At 41.2% G+C, this 19,283-nt stretch overlaps 1 protein-coding gene across 3 annotated transcripts in view; it reads left to right on the forward strand.

Moving 5' to 3' along the window:
• Positions 1-1,729: 1,729 nt before the first annotated feature.
• SLC39A12 (solute carrier family 39 member 12) overlaps positions 1,730-19,283 on the forward strand; it is a 75,884-nt gene continuing 58,330 nt past the window's right edge. For 2 of the 3 annotated variants that reach the window (XM_056114623.1, XM_056114621.1), the window contains exons 1-5: positions 1,730-2,008; positions 4,017-4,224; positions 10,794-10,966; positions 13,755-13,929; positions 16,223-16,392. In XM_056114623.1, the coding sequence (XP_055970598.1) occupies positions 1,754-2,008; positions 4,017-4,224; positions 10,794-10,966; positions 13,755-13,929; positions 16,223-16,392 (981 nt within the window). In that variant the 5' untranslated portion in view covers positions 1,730-1,753. The remainder of the gene's footprint in view (positions 2,009-4,016; positions 4,225-10,793; positions 10,967-13,754; positions 13,930-16,222; positions 16,393-19,283) is intronic. The other variant, XM_056114622.1, reaches the window with a different exon arrangement.

Raw genomic sequence — 19,283 nt, forward strand, 5'->3', positions numbered from 1 at the left:
GTCATATTAGAAAACCGGGGGGCTGGAGTGATAGCACAGCGGCTAGGGCGTTTGCCTTGCACACGGCTCACCCGGGTTCAATTCCCAGCATCCCATATGGTCCCCCCGAGCACTGCAGGAGTGGAGTAATTCCTGAGTGCAGAGCCAGGAGTAACCCCTTAGCATATATGGGTGTGACCCAAAAAGCAAAAAAAAGAAAAAAAAACTGATGTAGGGCCAGAGCAATAGCGCAGTGGGTAAGGCTCTCACCTAGCATGGGATTGACCCAGATTCCATCCCCAGCATCCCATTGCCCCCCCCCCCCCAAGCACCACCAGGAATTATTTCTGAGTCTGGAGTAAGCTTTGGGCACTGTCAGAAGTGGCCCTAAGAAACAAAAACAAAAGCTGTGAAGAGAGTAACAGACAGATTGCCCAAACTGTCACTTGCCTGCAGCTACTAGGGCCCCTGGGAGAGTGTCTCATCCCAGTGGTGGTGTGGGATCTGCACCAGGTCCCCAAGATGTAGCTCAACACACAGAGTCAAGTTGCTTGTGAAAAACATTCTATAATTCTGTAGCAATCTAAAACCTTGCTTTGCACAACTAGAAACTTTATGCTCGTGTGTATGCATGTGTGTCTGTGTCCGTGTGCTTGTGTGTGTGTATTTCTGTGTGTGTGTGTGTGTGTGTGTTGTGGAGATAGAACCTAGGTGTGATTCTTGCCAGGCAGGTGTTCTACATGGAGCCAGTCCCCAGCCCTAAAGTGGCAATTAAACTCCACTGCTAAAATAATTCCACCCATTTTCCTAATACCTGTGAAAGTGCCCATGGAAACTTTTTCAGTGACCCTCATGCTGACACATTGGCTTTTATTCTCTTTCTGGGTTGGAGGGGGGCATCTATTTCCAATGGTAGGGGGTGCTCCCTAAAGCGGGCTGGAGCAATAGCACAGGAGGTAAGGCGTTTGCCTTGCAAGCGACCAATATGGCTGACCGGAGTTCGATTCCTCCGCCCCTCTCGGAGAGCCCGGCAAGCTACTGAGAGTATCTCGCCTGCACGGCAAAGCCTGGCAAGCTACCCGTGATGTATTCAATTTGCCAAACACAGTAACAACAAGTCTCATGATGGAGATGTTACTGGGCCCGCTCGAGCAAATCAATGAATAATGGAAGGACCAAGCTCCCTAAAGCAGCTAACCTACAACTTGTAGTTCTGCAGTTGCACAGGGAGGAAGGGTAGACAGCTCTCAGCAAAGGCCTCCCAAGAAGGAGGGAAGCCTGACCTCTCTTACTTGGATCTGGCTTTTCTCCCGTCCCTCCTCCCACAATGATAAGCAGCAAAGACTTGTGGTGTGGTCCTACAGTTGACCCCGAATAAGGAGTGGCAATTAGGGGTGTCCCCAACACAGAGACAATTTGAGCAGAACTTTGTCTGCTCAAAGTTGACCATAATTCTGTCTTAATCCATGAGAGAGTTGATGGATGCATCTTTTCTCTGTGATATGCATGGCATACGTTATTAGAATAAAGTTAACCACAGAGCAGGAACCGTGATTTAGAAAATCACAAGAAATAAAGAATATATTTATAGTTGCAAAATATATTTATAGTTGCAAACTGTGTTTATCAAAACCTGACATTTACAAAGATTTCCATGGAAGTGGACCGACTTGCTCACTTCAAACCTGTGTTGTTGAGAACCCAGTGTGTTTGCAAAGCGTTTTTGTTCCTTCCTTATTTTGCACAGTGCTTTGAGCCAGATGCTCTGTTACTCATGGCTGGAGGAGATTCTGAAGGGCCACCCAGAGAGGAAGTGGCCCAGAGGCTGTCGCTTCTTCTCCTCTATTACATTATTCACCGGGAAGAAGTCTGCTCCTCCAAACTCAACATGAGTCACGAAGGATATGACTTTTACTTGCGTGGCCTTCTTAGGCTCCGGCAGGATGAAGACCCTTCCTTCCTGTCTCAGAATGAAACCGAAGATATCCTGGCCCTCACCTGGAAGTACTTTGAACCTTCAAGAAACCAGGTAAGAAGGGCAAAGCAAGCCTGGAGTTAGACCAAAAATGTTTGAGGCATCCTAAGTGAGTGAAGCATTTCAGGGATTTCAGTCAAAGGCGGTTGGTGACAGAACTTCAGGAAAGGGGAAAGAGAATAACTCATGATCATAGGAGACTTAGCCACGAGTTGGGTAGGTGGTTGGGTGGATGACGGGACAGCTTTCATCCCTCTGCATTTCCTGAGCATTTAAATAGGTGTGACTCACAGTTTTGGACTAAGTTCCACAGTGTGCAATGGAGCGTGAGTACAGTGTGGCAGTTTGCCTTGTATTTTGGCCAGGGAAGGAGAAGGATGGATCAATTTGGAAGAGATGTTTTTAATCATCAGCTATCTCAGCAGAGCAGTGGGTAGCTTTGATGCGAGTTAGCAGTTTCCCCTTCCCTCTCCTTCCCTTCCTACCTTCTCTTCTCCCCTTCCTTTCCCTCCCTCTCTCCCTCCCTCCCTCCCCCCTCACCTCCCCTTTCCTCTCTACCTCCTCCTCTCCCCCTCTCCCATGCCCTCCCCTCCCCTCTCCTCTCCTTTCTATCTCCTCACCTCCTTTCCCCTCCCCTTTCCTCCCTCTGCCCTCCCCTCCCTTCCCCTTCCCTCTCTACCTCTTCTCCTCCTCTGCTCTCCCCTCCTCTTCCCTCCCTACCTCCTCCCCTCACCTCCCTACCTTCTCCCCTCACCTCCCCTTCCCTTCCTACATCCTCCCCTCCCTTTTCCTCCCATCCCTCTCCTCCCCTCCCCTCTCTTCCTCTTCCTATGTCTTCCCCTCCTCTCCCCTCCCCTGCCCTCCCTATCTCCTCCCCTCATCTTTCCTCCCCTTCCCTTTCTACCTCCTCTCCTTCCCTCCTCTCCCCATCTCTTCTCTCCCTACCTCCTTCCCTCATCTCCCCTCCCCTTCCCTTTCTACCTCCTCTCCTTCCCTCCCATCACCTTTCCTCCCTACTTTCTCCCCTCTCTTCTTCTCCTTCCTCCTCCCCTCCTTTTCCTTCCTTCCCTCCTCCCCTCTCTTTCCCTCCCTACCTTCTCCCCTCCTCTTTACTCACCTCCAGTCCTGTCCCCTCTCTTCTCCCCTCTCCTCTGGGGATCATATGGTGCCAGGGATTGAACCTAGGACTCTTGAATGCCAAGCCTGTGTTCAGTCCTTTGAGCCACCTCCCCAACCTATGGTTTTCACTTGCATGCCTATGCTCTGGGATCCCTAGTGGTATTTCCCCTTCCCTCCTGTTCCCTGTTAGAATAGCTACTCTTTCCCCTGTGCTCTTTGTGAATGTCCCAGCGAACCTTTTCTTTTACCTCTTCTGCACCGCGTGGCAAGTTTAAGCAGCTAAAGTTCATCGAATATACGATTATTAAAACTGTCTTTTCCCAAATAATTCATTGAGAAGTCACTCATACTTTTGCAAGGGAGTCAGGAAATGGGTTTTCTTTCTCTTAAATAATTTGTTAGCATGAGTCTTAGCCTGTTGGGTCTCTATAATAAAATAACCCCTGTAAAGGTGGCTATGGACAATGGAAACTTATTTCTCGTGGTTCTGGAGATTGGGAAGTTTCAGACCAAGGCTCTCTGGAGAGCTGCTGTCAGGCATGAGCCTCCATACAGGGTCAGCGACAGGCATCTGATCTCTGGTTCTTGATGCTGAATGGAGGATAGGTTCCCTGAAATGGGGCACTAATTCCATTTGTGAGGGCCTCACCCCTCTAGACCTACTCAACTTCAAAGATCATGAATAAACCCCAGTCCTCAATGCCCTCATATTAGTGACTGTGATTTCAACCTAGGAATTTAGGGGATTTATATCCATTATATCTATGGTAACGTGTAGAACAGAATTTATTCTTGGCCATATTCCCACAAACACCCCATGCATTTTGAAATTAATCATTTCTTGGTGATTGTTTTAGGGTCGGAGGGGAGATCTAGATGACTTTGGATCAAAATAACTTCAGAAGCTAATGTTGTCCTCTCTTGATTTTGTACCTGATTTTAGTGTATGGAAACCAGAACATTGCTGGAACAGTCTGGAATCCTGAACAGTAATGGTGCCGACGAAAATACCCTTCCCCAGCTGGCTGCCACTGTGATTGCTTTATCCCTCCAAGGGGTTTGTCTGGGACAAAGACACTTGCCTTCCCCAGACTATTTCACAGAATACATTTTCACTTCCTTGAATAGTACAAATACTCTCCACCTCTCCCGTAAGTATGTTTTCCAGGACTTTAATTCCAAGTTCACACATATTACCTAAACAGTATCAAAGAGCAAAGATGAAAACTTCTTTGATGGCTAACTTTGTTCTGGTTTTGTTTTCAACACTATTTAGTCTTAGCTCAGGTGGCCTTTTGGGGGCAAACAGCTAGGATATGTAGGGGATGAAGAAGTGATTCCAGCAACAAAGGAAGAATTATCCCTGCAGAGGGGTGTGTGTGTGTGTGTGTGTGTGTGTGTGTGTGTGTGTGTGTGTGTCATGTGGTGTGGTGTTGGGAGTAGGGTGGGTTGTGAACTGCATGTCAGCTAAAAACTTGAATACTTGATCTTAGTGCTAGCTTCAGGGTTTGGGGGAAAATATTGTGTAGAATGATGAACTGATACTCTAAACGGAGCAAGAGGTTTAGTAGTAGTTCCCTGGGTTCCATGAAAGTCACTTAATTTGAAAGAAAAGTAACATGAAATAGTCATCTTGGCTACATTCGTGACTGCCAAATTGGGGAGACTCTGAGCCAGACTGAGTTATCAAAATGGATTCAAAATGTTGGCTTTACACATTTTCTTTCTCCCTCCCTTCCTTCCTCCCTCCCTCCCTCCTTCCTTTCTTTCCCTTTCAAGGTATTAAAAGTTAAAAAATTTTTTTTAACTGCATCAAAATGGCCTGCTTTGCACACTAGGGTTTCTAAGTATGTCTCCTAAAGGTTTTTACTGTTTCTAAAACACTTTCTCTTGGGAAGTTGCAGCATAAAATAAGGTAGGAGTTTAGCCATGGGGCCAGAAGAGCCTCCTGTTTGGAATAGATCTTCCAATGTGCAGCAAGGGCACAAGAGCCAAAGCTTAACAATGTAGCTGTTGTTACCAACTTGTTTGTTCAGCAAATTGAACGCCAGATGTGTCTTTCTATAATTCATTTGGATTTTCTGTTAAGATGAAAGTTGAAATACAATTAAATCATGGTGCCCAGCTATCCTAATCAGTGGTTGGGTCTGGGGAAGGCGTGGTATGGTGAGAATAATTTTTATTATTCTGAGAAATAGGAATTGTGACTTGGAGTAATAGGGTTTTGTCATAGAGTTTTTATTTCGGTGGAAGGAATGCAGTGATTCCACTTTTCAACTTATGGGAAAATGTGTGTCACTTGCTCTTCCTAAGAGCTAGGAAGAGACCTCTGGCTATAGTACAGAATACAGTTAGATGTAAGTTGTACTGTGTTTTGCTGATTCTCTTGGGAGCCTGGTTAAAAATGCCCAAATAATCACTCATTAGAAATGTTCAATGCCATCCATTTGGGCAAAATAAGCTGCATTTTCCTTTGAGAACCCAGAATTCCACTTTGGAGAATCACTATTATCTCAGTCCAGTGGATGCAGCACGGACAGGCAGAGAACACTTTCTCTACAGCTGCGTTTGATTTAGAGTTCTGTTGCTATGTTTGTATTTTGGAAAGATGATAAAGTATGCCTGTTTTAAGTAATTTTTTAAAGTGTATCTAATATGGAGATTTGAAAATATAAGTGAAAGTGAAAATAGTGATATCATGCACCTGTATATGCAGTATCTGGCATCAAAAATCACCAGCAATTGTTAATTTTTGTTCTATATAAATCTCTACCCTTTCCCTTTATTCAGATTTTTTAAATGCAGATAGCGCTGTAGCACTGTCCTCCCATTGTTCATCTATTTGCTCGAGCAGGCACCAGTAACGTCTCAAACAAATTGTGAGACTTGTTGTTACTGTTTTTGGCATTTCAAATACACCAAGAGTAGCTTTCCAGGCTCTGATAATCACTCTGTAGATGTTTTTGTATAAATGTCTAAAAGAGAATAATTTTATAAAAATCATTTTATCAATAAATTCATCTTTTTACCAATACCACAATTAAAAATTAGTAGTGGTTTATACTATATCAGTAAAATTCTATTTCTTTTCATATTTTCTGATTTAAAAATATTTCATATTTTTCTGCATCAGGTGCTAAAAAATTCTGTTAAAATTCAAATGGTTTTATGTCTCTTAAGTTTCTTTTATGAATATTATGCCACCCATCCATTATTTGTGTGTGTGTTGTAGTGGGGAGCATTTGAACTGCACCCAGCGATGCTTCGGGCCTATTCCTGGCTGTGTGAAGTCATAAACATAGGTTGTAATACTTGGGGAACCATATATGGTGCCAGGGATTTGGACTATGTTCAGTCTCATGCAAGGCCTTACTGCCTGTATTATCACTCTGGCCCCTTCTGCTATCTCTATTGAAATTTTTTCCTTGGGGAAAAAAAGAGAGTGGTGTGTTCCATCTGGACTTTGCTGATTGGTTCACATGGACTTCATGTATATTGCTTGTCATATAGAGAGACTTGATAGCTTTGGGTTGTTTGTTTAAGAGCTCTTTCTTATAGTCTGGACCTTAATTCAGGAGATAAATAACATTGGGTTGTATCATTCTGAGGAATTTTAATCTGTTGATAAGCCTCGCCAGATTGATTACTTAGAACTTATTAAACAGGTGAACTTCTGGGGCCAGAGGGAGAAATAGTAATGGTGCAAAAAGCCTTGAAAATTGTTGATCTGATTTCATACCTGGTGTCCCACATCGTCCCCAAGCCCACTAGGAATAATTCCTGAGCACAGAACTTGGAGTAGCCCTGACTGTAGTGGAGTGTGGCCCAAAATCTAACCAAGCAAACCAAAAAAGGAGCTTCTAATCTACTTTTTTTCTTCATTGTTTTAGTATAACTCTCCTCTAATGAAAAAACTTCCCCCTCATCATAAATTTATTTTATTGCTTCTAAGGAAAATAATCATTCTTTTTATTTTATTGTTTTATTAGTGTTACAATGACTATAATCAGCTCTTTTTATTGAGCTATTGTGATTTGCAATATTATTAATTTTTTAAGACTCTTGGAGAGCGCAGCAAGCTACCGAGAGTATCTCACCAGCACGGCAAAACCTGTCAAGCTACCCATGACAAATTTGATATGCCAAACACAGTAATAACAAGTCTCACAATGTTACTGGGCCCGCTTGAGCAAATCAATGAACAATGGGAGGACAGTGACAGTGACAGTGGTACTTGTAATACTACCTTTCCCCTTCCACCAGCATGTCAGCAGGGTATAGTACGTTCTCTTTTTTTGTTTGTTTCGGTTTGGGGGCCATAACCTGCTGTGCTCAGAGTTGCTCCTGGTTTCCCACTCAGGGATCACTCCTGGTGGGATGTGGGGGACCATATGGGGTGTTAGAGATTAAACCCAGGTCAATTGCAAGCAAAGCAGCATCCTACCCACTGTGCTATCTCTTCAGTCCCAACGGTATGTTATTGTGTGATTTACCACTTTTCAAAATAATGACCTAGTTTCCTTGCATTTTTCTTTTCTTTTTTATAATTTATTATTATTTTTTGTTGAATGACCATGAGAGGTAGTTGGGAAGCTTTTGTGATCAGGTTTCAGTCATACAATGTTCCAACACCCATATCCACCAGTGTACATTTCCCACCACCAATATTCCCCGTATCTTTCCTGCTACCAGCCTGCTTCTATGGCAAGCACTTTTGATTTCTCTCTCTCTCTCTCTCTCTCTCTCTCCCTCTCTCTCTCTCTCTCTCTCTCTGTCTCTCTGTCTCTGTCTCTGTCTCTGTCTCCCCCCACCCCTGCCTTTTGGGCATTATGATTTGCAGTACAGATACTGAGAGGCCATCATGTTTGTTCTTTTACCCTTTTTTAGCACACATCTCATTTTGTTTTGCAAAGAACAATGAGCTTTTCTTTTTGAGTCACTGTGATTAGATATCTCTCATTCTACTGACATTTTATACTAATTGGTGCTCCCATTGTCTTTCCCAAGAGTGGAACCTTACTCAAGTGGATTCTTACATCCTTTTGACAAAATCATTGAAACAGATCCCTTCTTCTCTCCAGAATAAGATATTGCAGGTTGATCTTGTGTATTTCCTGCCTAGACCTGGAATCAGTCATGTCCCAGATGCTTTATATCTTTATCTAAACAAATCAAACCTTTCTCATAACACTCTTGAATTTTGATGTGCTTTCTTTTAGTACTTTCATGTTTTCATTTTGGAACCTTTTTGAGTGAATTTTGGTGTGTGCTGTGAGGAGTTGATCCTATCTTTCTTATATAAATATACAGTTTCCTGTGAATTCTTCCTCGGATTTGAGATGCTGCTATAATATAAATCTGTGATATAGGTATTAGATATATTTTTATTTTCTATTCAATTATATTGCTGTATCTGTCTCTTTATGTGTCAGTAATATTCTGTTTTACTTATAGTGACTTTGTAGTACAATGTCTGGCAGGATTAGCTTTCATTATTGTTTCTAAGGTTTTCCTGGTTTGTTTTCTTAAACTAACATTAGCAAAATGCCCAGCTATAGGATAAAAAGTTTACCTCCTGTACTATCTCGCTGTCCCTCACATAGCTCTAGACTTTACCTGTTAGAATAACCATGATAGATCTTTAATTTTTTTGTACCTGAGGGTTTTCATATATAATATCTCCAAATGAAAATAATTTCTCCTCATTACAATTTTATGCCTATATTTACTTCTAATATGAATTAATTTGGCGAATAACTCCTGTTTATTATTGGTAGATAATCATGACTATGGATTGTGTTCTTTTTTCTTCTTCTTTTGGCTTTTTGGCTCACACCCCACAATGCTCAGGAATCAGTCTTGGCTCTGCATTCAGGAATTACTCCTAGCAGTGCTTGGGGACCATATGGGATGCCAGGGATTAAACCTGGATTGGCCATCTGCAAGGCAAATGACCTACCCACTATACTATCACTCTGTCCCCAGGACTGCACTCTTACCGAGTTTATAATGTTGAAAGAAGACTCTCTTTAGTTGAAAGTATTTTTTAACATCTAGTGCTTTATTTCATAGTTTAGAGAAAAGTTCTGATTGATGTTTTTAATAGTAATTCACATATTTATGCTTATAATGTTCTCTATTTTTCCTATGGACTCAATTTACCATTTGGGTCATTACTTTTTTATTGTAAAAAGCTTCACTTTGTATTTCTTGTTTTTTGGGGGGGTTACGCCCGGCATTGCACAGGAGTTATTTTATGTCACATTCTATTTGAAGAGTTATTAACTTTTTATTGAAAGCTTTTTCTTCTCACGTTAATTTTCTGGATTCCATCATCCAATGGAGAAGGTGGTTATTAATTAAGTGTATTAATGTTCTTTTACATGCCATGAGTCAATTTTATGTTCAGCATATTTATAATACTTCTTTGAAGTACTTTGCTAAATCCAGTTTCTTGGAAAGATGCATTTATTTATTACTTCCTTTACACCCCACCCTCAATTTGAGCCACACCTTCCCATTTATTTGCAAATATTAGATATTTTTATTGAAAACTAGTCATTTTAATAAAAATATTGCAGCAACTCTGTAATTTCTCCTTTCACTGAGATAGCATTTAGGAAAAGAGATATTTTATTCACAAGCAAATAGATTCATATAAAAATTCATTGTTATATTTAATTATTCCCTGACCTTTTAATCAATGACCTTTTAAAAAAATTCCAATGGGGAACTAAACTAGAGCCTATAATGTGGCAATTTACCACAGTAAAGCCAATAGGACTGGCACCTTTAACCTCCATCCAGCTGGGCCTGTGCCAGAGAATGAGACAAAAATACGAAGATGTTCAAGCTTTAGGGTCACCTGAGCAGCCCTTAGTGAGTTTACAGGCTGGCCCTTTAAGATACAGGCTGGCCCTTCACATCCCAACTCTGGCTCCCAACCTGTGAGCCATTGTTTAAGTTGACAGAGACTATATTTACCTATATTTAAGGACACTTAGTAAGCCCATGAAAATTTAAGAAATTTTAAGAGCAGAGGATATTCCACATAGTCAGTCATCAGGCACCCTTAAACTACAGAGTAAAATCCTGACAATTGTCTGTTCTATTCTTTCCTGGGCACACTGAAGTCTTGTTATCTAAAAGATCTAAATTGTTTTACCCTGGGGATTATGCAGACCTTGAGGTTTTTGATAGGGAGATGGCTACCTTGTCACAGGAGCTTTGGGAAACAAGCTCTAGTTTATCTCTTCAATCTGAGCTTCTTTTCATTTCTACTCTCTGCATAAATACTGAAGAGAAACATACTTTGCTCGATTTATTACATTCAAATTATAGATAATCTACTAGAGCCATAAGGGAATATATTTTATATGGATGAAGCCAGTGTCATCTTTTGTTTATATTTTTATTGACACCTAGAAAAAGGAATCATCTGACTCCATAAAGTCTCTCTATTTAATGGAATTGCCCATTTCATCATTACCAGGAATGACAATGTTGGGGATCACTTGGTGATATAAATTCTGTTCCCAAAGCCGGTCAGGATCTTGGGAGGGAATCCATATCTATTAGAAGAAAGAATTACCTTTATTCTCCTTCAGGATGAAATCTTGACATGGTATCAGGACCAATTTTATTTAGTAAAATACCCAGTGAAATCGTGACCGTTCTGTCTTTATACTACATGACACCACATTTTGTATGAAATTTCTAGAACTAGAACTACTCCTCAATACTCTCTGGGCCCAAAATACCTGTGTCAGAAAGGATAGTAGTCACCGGCTTCAAAGAAAAGAGAACAATGTAGGAGTTCCTGCTTGGGATTCCCCTAATCGTCCTACTTCCTGGAACCAAGAGGCAGAGGATGGTCCAGATTCCTGGGATCAGGTATTGCCGTTATTCTTACCACACCCTCAACCGTTCTTGTCAAGGAATCCCAGTTATGAACATTCTAGAAGACTTATAGAAAAGTTAAATGAAAGTGTGTGTTTCCTAAAATGTAAAATCAATTATTTCCATAGAGTGCTTATGTGTTTTTTTTTTCCTCTCTATCACGGATCTCTGAAAACATAAACAAGATTTTTTGGGACTAAGAATTACACATATTTCTATAAAATACATATTATTTATGTTGAGAGAAAATGATCAATTAACCTTTCCTTTCTTAAATCTAAATAGAATGTATGCTTAATCCAACAAATGTAGCTTAAGCATTTACTCTGAGCTGCTCATCATCATGGGAATAAGGGGCACAGTACTGAGGTAAAAAGACACAAACTTCTGTGGAGCTTACAGAGGTTGGGAAGGTAGAGAAAGGACATAAATACTTTGAATAATGAATTAACATTTTCAACCTAGATTGAACTCTAAAACAGACTACTTTGGGCTATAAGAAACAGGAATGTTTGTGCAGTAGGCAGTACTGAGTTTTTAAGTAGGAGAGCTATTTGAGCTAGTAATCATATCCATATCAGTATTTTCTCAAGTGCATTCCAAACTTAAGTCACAAGTCTATCTTGATGTTTCTTTAAATGGGGTGCTGTGGTTACAAAAATTTGGGAAATACTGGGATATGCATTAGAATATTGAGGTGCTGGGGAAAGCAGCCAGTAAATAAATTTCTTTAATCTTACTGAATCCATCATTTTTCAGATTTTGATTATAGAATCTCCTCAATTCTAGTTATTAAAAATTCCCCCCAATTGGTGTTCCATGAGAATTATTTACATTTTTTAAGTCTTTACTTCATGTACGATACTGACATTTCAAAAAATATATTACCTTGTAGTTATAGTCTTATAGCAACTAATGGAGTTAGGTTATTTCATCTTACAAATGAGGAAGTTGAGGCTTAGAGCTTATTAAGTTCACAAAACTGAGGATATACATATATATATAGAGAGAGATCTATATATATCCTCACATCCATGTATACACATAACCATATATAATGCATACGCAATATGAATATCTATATGTTGTCTGATGACATATGCTGTGTGCTTGACAATGTTCTTATTGGGAAATATTTATTTAAATAAGTAAAGCTATTTTTATTATCTGTATCTCAGATCAGCAATATTCCTGTTGAGCAGAATCTGTATCTTAAAAGAGAAAAATATTTTTAATGTTACTCAAACAATACTTGATATTGTTCCCTTAATTATAAACACATGACTGGGTAGTACATCATATTTTTAGGTACGATACCCATCTGGTTGGGGGATTCTGGTGGTGCGTATCTGGTGGTGCTAAGTGTCCTCCTGGCTCTGTGCTTAGGGATCACTCTTAGCAGTACTCCACAGACCATATGGGGTTCCAGGGATTGAATCAGGGTTGAACGCATGCAAACCAAGTGCCTTATCTCCTGTACTGTCCCTCTGTCCCACTATTGTATGCCTTTTAGAGTGAATTTCTGTTACTTTGGGCATATATATATATATATATTATATATATAGAGAGAGAGGCATATATCAAGCACATTCTTTCAAATTCATGCTTACAGTAGTTAGCCAAAAGAGACTAACATCAACACCTATATTAATGTTTTGCTGGGAAACTTTCCTTAACTACCTCTTCAGGCCTAGATCTTAGGTGGAAATCATATTTGTATGCTGGAGACACCATTTGCATAAAGAACAGGGTGTTCTTTTTTTGTTTAAATGTAGGCATCACCTACTTTGGGCATACCTCCTCTAAAACTAGTCACCTTTTTTGTTTGTTTTTGGGGTCACACCTCCTGGTGCTTAAGACCTACTCCTGACTTTGTGTTCATGGATCATTCCTGGTGGTGCTTAGGACCATGAGGGGCACTGGGATCAAACCCATGTTAGCCATGTGCCAATATTGACAGGATAGTCCTAGCATTTATTGTCCGCACTCCAGCAGGCTAACAGTTCAGTTTTTTTAAATAGTTACTTTAATTGGCTCTGAAAAACACACGTCAACCTAGGCTCAAGATTATTAAAGACAGTAACCTCATAATCTCAGAGCTCCTGGTACTCAGTCTTAGCTGGCTTGTGAAAAACTGTCCCTTTTGAGGTGCTTGGAAAAGGCAGAAGTTAGGGTTGGGGCCAGGGTGCACCTATCACAGGTTTGACCCTCAGTGCCACAAGGTCCCTTTGAGTATCGTTGGATACAGCCCTGGAAGTGCCCAGTACTTCTGAGGTGTCCTGCTAACCCTAGCACCCTTAGATCTAAGCAGTACTGTATGTTTGGTCCTTACATTGTGCTTCCGAGACTCCCGAGTATCACCTGAGAGGCCCCACCCACCCCGATCGCCCCAAGTCTATCCCCACTGAAAAATAACAAAGGCATTAACATTTCCTTAGGATGTTGGGAGGAGTACATTCAGTACAGTGTGGAAAACAGTTTTAGTGTTCAGGAAATAGTACCTTGCGAACTCATGCTATTCAGCATTATTTAATGGTAGTATTGCTATTAGTATTGCTACTATTATTTAGTACTCAGAATGGAAGTGAGACCCTGTTGTCTTTGATCAGCAATTTGAAATCATTTTCTTGGAATTATTTATGGATGAAAGAGGGAAAAGTGTGGAGGATGGCTTCATTGCCTTAGCAAATCTCGTTAGAATCTTGCTCTTCCTCCAGCTTGGCAGCTCATGATGCTTTTGGGTCAGAGCTGAGAGTCATAACAAAGAGTTTTTCCCACGCAGACTTGCTTCTCTGCCCGGCAGCTGGTGGAGATCTACCTACAAAGCAGCCTTGCGCCCATTTCTAAGGAAGACTTTAAGCAAATGAGTCCAGGGATCATCCAGCAACTGCTCAGCTGCTCTTGCCAGCGGCCTCGGATTACTCCACAAGCAAAGCTGCCACCCACGGTTCTTGAGAGTAAGTCCTCATTCTCTTAGAAAGGGATTGTGGGGGCTGGAGCGATAGCATAGTGAGGACATTTGCCTTGCTCATAGCCGACCTGGGTTCAATCCTGGCATCCCAAAGGGTCCCCTCTTGAGCAATGCCAGGAGTAATTCCTGAGTGTAGAGCCAGAAGTAACCCCCAAGCTTCACCAGATTTGACCCCCCCAAAACAAAACAAAACAAAACAGAAAAATGTGGGGGAGAATGCATAAGGCATAGGTAAGCAGAGTAGATGGTGGATACTCGCCGTCTAGCGCATATGCTTCTAAGCACTTCACTTTTTTTCTTTTTCTTTTTGGGCCATACACAGCAGTGCTCAGGACTTATTCCTGGTTTTGTGCTCAGGGAGGGCTCATTTGGGGTGCTGGGGACATTCCGAAAGGCCTGTTTAATTTTTCCTCGTTAGTTTAAAAACATAACATTTGAAATGGGAGACAGCCATATTTTTCTAAACTTTTTAGAGGGTATAACTTATTTGGAAACTGTTCCCCAGAAATTTCTAGAGCATAATTTCAATGGATCTTGTGTGGGATTTCCTCACCACCACCACTACCACTGGAATTTAAGGTGATTTTCATGTGGTCTGTTCACCAGGTATTATGCCAGGTTGGGAGAGAGAGACACATTCAGGAAGCTCGTAGGTGCCCTGGTTTGCTCTCATTGTGATTCTGAACCATGAATGAACTTCAAGGAGATGAACTATTGAGCTGCCCATCTATCTATCTGTCTGTCTATCTATCTATCTATCTATCTATCTATCTATCTATCTATCTATCATCTATCCACACATACACATGCAAACACACATTTGGATTTGGGGCCACTCCTGTAGGTGCTCAGGGATCATTCCTGGTGGGACTCAGGGGACCATATGGAGTGGTGGAATCTAACCAGGGTCAGCACCGGGCAAGGCGAGAAACTTTCCACCATGCTCTCTCGCCCCTGTGCTTCCCACTTTTTTTCAATATATATATTTATTTATTTTTGTATATATTTTCTTTTCATAAAAGTAGTTCACATAGTTCATTACAGATAGTATTCAAACACCAATCCCACCAGGGAGCACCTTCCTACCACAATAAGAGGAAAGTGTGTGAAGATTGTTGTATTTCATTCTGGAGCCTTTTAAGCCAAATATAAGAGAATACAAGCAAGTATGTTAGAAACTAAACAAATGCGTGATACTTTTAAGTAAGTGAGGTAGGGTGTAAGAGGTCGTGTGGCTGCAAATGAGGCTGTGAACTTCAGGAAATTCTTTGGCACGCTCTTCCAGTGCTTTCCACTTTAAATGAAGCATGCATCACCTCATCTTATCTCTTTAGGGCTAGTATGGTGGGGTGTTTCATTTTTTTGTTCACATAAAATCTTCAAATAGTCACTGAGCACATTTGATTTTGCTTAGATAATCTAAAAAGTTGCACCTGATGACAGCTCCAAAAAAATCTAGAAAACCAGGATAAATGTAGCACTGTAGCACTATTCTTGAATTGTTCATAGATTTGCTCGAGCAGGCCCAGTAACGTCTCCAGTGCGAGACTTGTTGTTACTGTGTTTGGCATATCAAACACTCCATTGGAAGCTTTCCAGGCTTTGCCGTGCAGGCGAGATACTCTCGTTAGCTTGCAGGCTCTCTGAGAGGGGCGGAGGAATCGAACCCGGGTCAGCCAGGTCATCTGCGTGCAAGGCAAATGCCCTACCCACTGTGCTATAGCTCCAGCCCAGGATAAATGTAGGGATTGTTAAAAATTATTGTCATCATCCAAAATGAGGGTTACCTAACCTTAGAACATCAACCACAAGAGTGCTCAGTCTGACCATGGATAAATGCATTGGATCTGACAGATCCAACTTGTTTGTTAGAGCTTTGGGAAGAAAATCCATCAGATGCCAACAGCCACGCCAGGAGTCCCAGATCTATACATGTGAGACCTCCCCTGAAGGTTCCACTGAGAGGGCATCAGCCAGCTGCTCACCTCCGCAGATGTTGCAGTTTAATGTCAGAGAAGTTAATCAGCTGGGGTGGGAGTGAAAGAGGGCCTTGTTTGGCTGTGCTGATTGCCCTTTAACAAGGGATTGTCAAGGTACCTTGAAAGCAAGAGGGTTATTTGATGAAACGCTCTAATGTCTTCACTTAAAAATGTAACCTTCTGGCCCCGTGTAATACTGTCAAAAGAATTTCAGAGGCTTCTCTGCCTGGCCTGACAGTGCCTGCAGTTCTCACCTGCAGACCCATGCACTGACTGTGTTTCCATCTCCCTCTGACCCAGAGTACGGCTACAGCACAGTGGCCGTGGCCCTGCTCACGCTGGGCTCCATGCTGGGGACCACGCTGATCCTTTTCCGTGGCTGCGAGAACTACCCGCTGATTTTACAGCTGTTTGTGGGCCTCGCCGTGGGGACACTGTCTGGGGATGCTCTCCTCCACCTGATCCCTCAGGTAACTTCCCCACCATTTTCCATCTGAAATGGAGCCTTTTGAATTCCTCTTTTAAGTCTTTTAAGGTATTGGGGCAAAACCATACTGTGGCTTGTGCAGGGAAATAGAGGCTGAAGTGTTTTCTGTGGAAATAAATGGGACCTTTCTCAAAGCTCTCCTAGAAGAGAAATGAACATCCGGCCTTAGGGTTCACTGTGTAGATTGTGCATGAAGGAAACTTTCAGAAACACGTGGCCATAATCTACAACTCAGAGGCCGTGGATTATAAAACGCCATTCTCTGCTCTCTCTCTTCTGCACCCTGGGGCTTGAATGAGTCCTCTACTCCCTCGCAGGCTGATGGTTGTTGGGTTTGGTCAGAAGGAGGCATGGGGAAATCAGACCAGGAGGAAGGAGAGAAAAAAAGTTATTCCCTTCTTATTCCCCTTAAGCACAGAAGCCCCTGATACACTCCAATGCAAAGTTCCACGGCCTGCAAAGCCTGGTTAACTGTATTTCCTCCTTTCTATCCTTTGAACCCAAGGATGCCCATGCTTTTGGAGGGCTTGTTGGCTTCTGGCTGCTCTATTCTCTCTTATTAGCACCTTTGCGCCTATCCACACCTCAGAATAGCACCATCAATGATTTCATTGGAAAGCGGAGAAAACAAATTTCTCACCAACAGTGGCCCCTGTGGGTGGGAATGTAAACTGGTTCTCCATTCTGGAAAATAGAGCGGAGAAATGCTGTATGATCCACCTCTCCGCAAAGAACACGCCAAAAAGAATTCAACAACATACATGCACTGCCCTTTCCAGCAGCATTATTCACGACTGTCCAGAGTTGGAAACAACCAGAGAAATGGGGACAGGAGACAGGTTATACAGCTGCCATGAGACATTATTAAGCTTTCAAGTGAAACTCTGCCTTTGTAATCAGCATGGATGGAGCTGGAGGGTAATATGTTTACTGAAATAAACCAAACACCAGGCGATTTCATTCCTGTGTGATTGATAGACAAAAACAAATGAATGGAACCCAAAAATAAATAAATAAACAGCAAATGCTTATAAGAACAAACTAATGGTCCCCCAAAGGGAGAGGAAGGGGGTTATCACATTAAAGGGGTCAGTTGTACAATGGAGGATGGAAACCTAAACTTCAGGGCTGAACCTGGTATAATCTACAAAGATGTTGGCCCTCAGACTGTGTACCCAAAACCTGTGTAATAAAACGGTTTTGCTGCTAGATAAAAAGGGGGGAAAAAAGGAAGGAAAAGGAAAAGAAAAGAAAAAATAGGTTTTTTTCTTTCTCTTGCCCAATTAAATAGCATCAGAAAAAAATATCAATATTAGGAAACTGGCTTTATAGCTTTATAGCAGTTTTCCAAGATTCTTTTTTCTGGAGATGAGAGGACACAACCAAGACTCAGGAACTCATACACTCTTGCATGATAGCTCATGGCAGAGGCACTGTGAGCCTCTCACTGAACACCCAGAATGCCCAATTCCACGGGCCTCTGGCAATGACCATGGGTCACTCTTATTGCTTAGAGGCTCAGAGATTATTAGATGTTGTTTTTAGTGCCCCTTGAAATTTCATTTTCTAGAAATTTCTTAAGGCTTATTGGCTTGGGATGATTTTTCTAGGTCACAGGGTTGTAGGGCTATACCTATTTAGGATCCAGGGAACCAATAAAGGAACTTCCACTGCCTGGGCCCTCCTGCTGACCTCATGTCTCAGGAAAGCAGAGGTAAATTTGGGGGTTGGGGGAGTTTGACTGCTCAAACTGGGCATTCAAAGATTATCTGTAGTTCCGGAAATTTAGAAGACAGATTTTTGGGTTTCATTATGTAGTGTTTTGTTTGTTTTAACTGAAAGAAAAAAAAGACAAGGACAAAATTTATTGATAAAAGAAAAATATGCAGGAAATATATGATGAAGTTAAACAAAACAAAACAAAACTAAAAATCCCAGATATTCCACTGTGTAATTCATGGCAGGTGTCCAGCAAACCAAAAAAGTCATTTGTGATTTGTTTTAACTGAATGTATTCTGGGAGAGAGCTAAATGCATGCTGGCATTGTGATTGCTTCTTTTTTGTTTTTTTTTTTTTGGTATAGTCTGATGCCTATTTTATGAAATGAGGAAAATTAGAAATATTAGGTGGCTACATTCTAATGTCTTTATCCAAAGGAAAAGTTTGACTAAGATATATGTATTTTGAGTTATGTCTGTGAACCCAAATGTACAGATATAAATACAGACATGTGCACATGTGTACAGATCTACAGATATGCATGAACACATGTACACACAATATCTTACAAATAATTTCTCCTTCCTAATTTCCAACAATTTCCTAAATGTTGCAAACCACTGAGCTGTTTTCTACAGTGCCTTTTCCTGGAGGGGGAAAACAATGACATGTAATGATTTTCTAACTGGTAAGACAACCAGTAGGATAGGATGAGAAGATTTCTGATGTTTTCCTTGTGTTCTCTTGGGACCTAGAAGCTGATAATATTGCTGGGCAGACAAGTTTACACTCAGAAAAAGCCTTCTGGTAGATTTCTGACTTGTATAAACATTTATTGAAAGTTTTCTTTCATTGCAGTGGGTCACAAGGAATATAGATCCCGGATGAAAAGTTGAAAAGTTTCACGTGTGTGTGTATGACTATGTGTGTGTAAATTATATTGCTCTATTATAAAGCCATTATCTGCAAACAGATAATAGATAAAACTCCTAGAAGAGAAATTCAGCTAAATTGCAGTGTCTTAAAATGCAGCCATTTTTTCTGAAAAACACTTAGGCTTTCTCCTTATGAACAGAAGCTGTTCAAAGTCTGCTTCCTTTCCTCTCACACACATTTTATTTAACCTTGATCCAGACATTGCATGCAACAATTTA

The sequence above is a fragment of the Sorex fumeus genome, unplaced genomic scaffold (genome assembly GCF_029834395.1).
Source record: "Sorex fumeus unplaced genomic scaffold, SorFum_2.1 ptg000026l, whole genome shotgun sequence".
NCBI lineage: Eukaryota > Metazoa > Chordata > Mammalia > Eulipotyphla > Soricidae > Sorex > Sorex fumeus.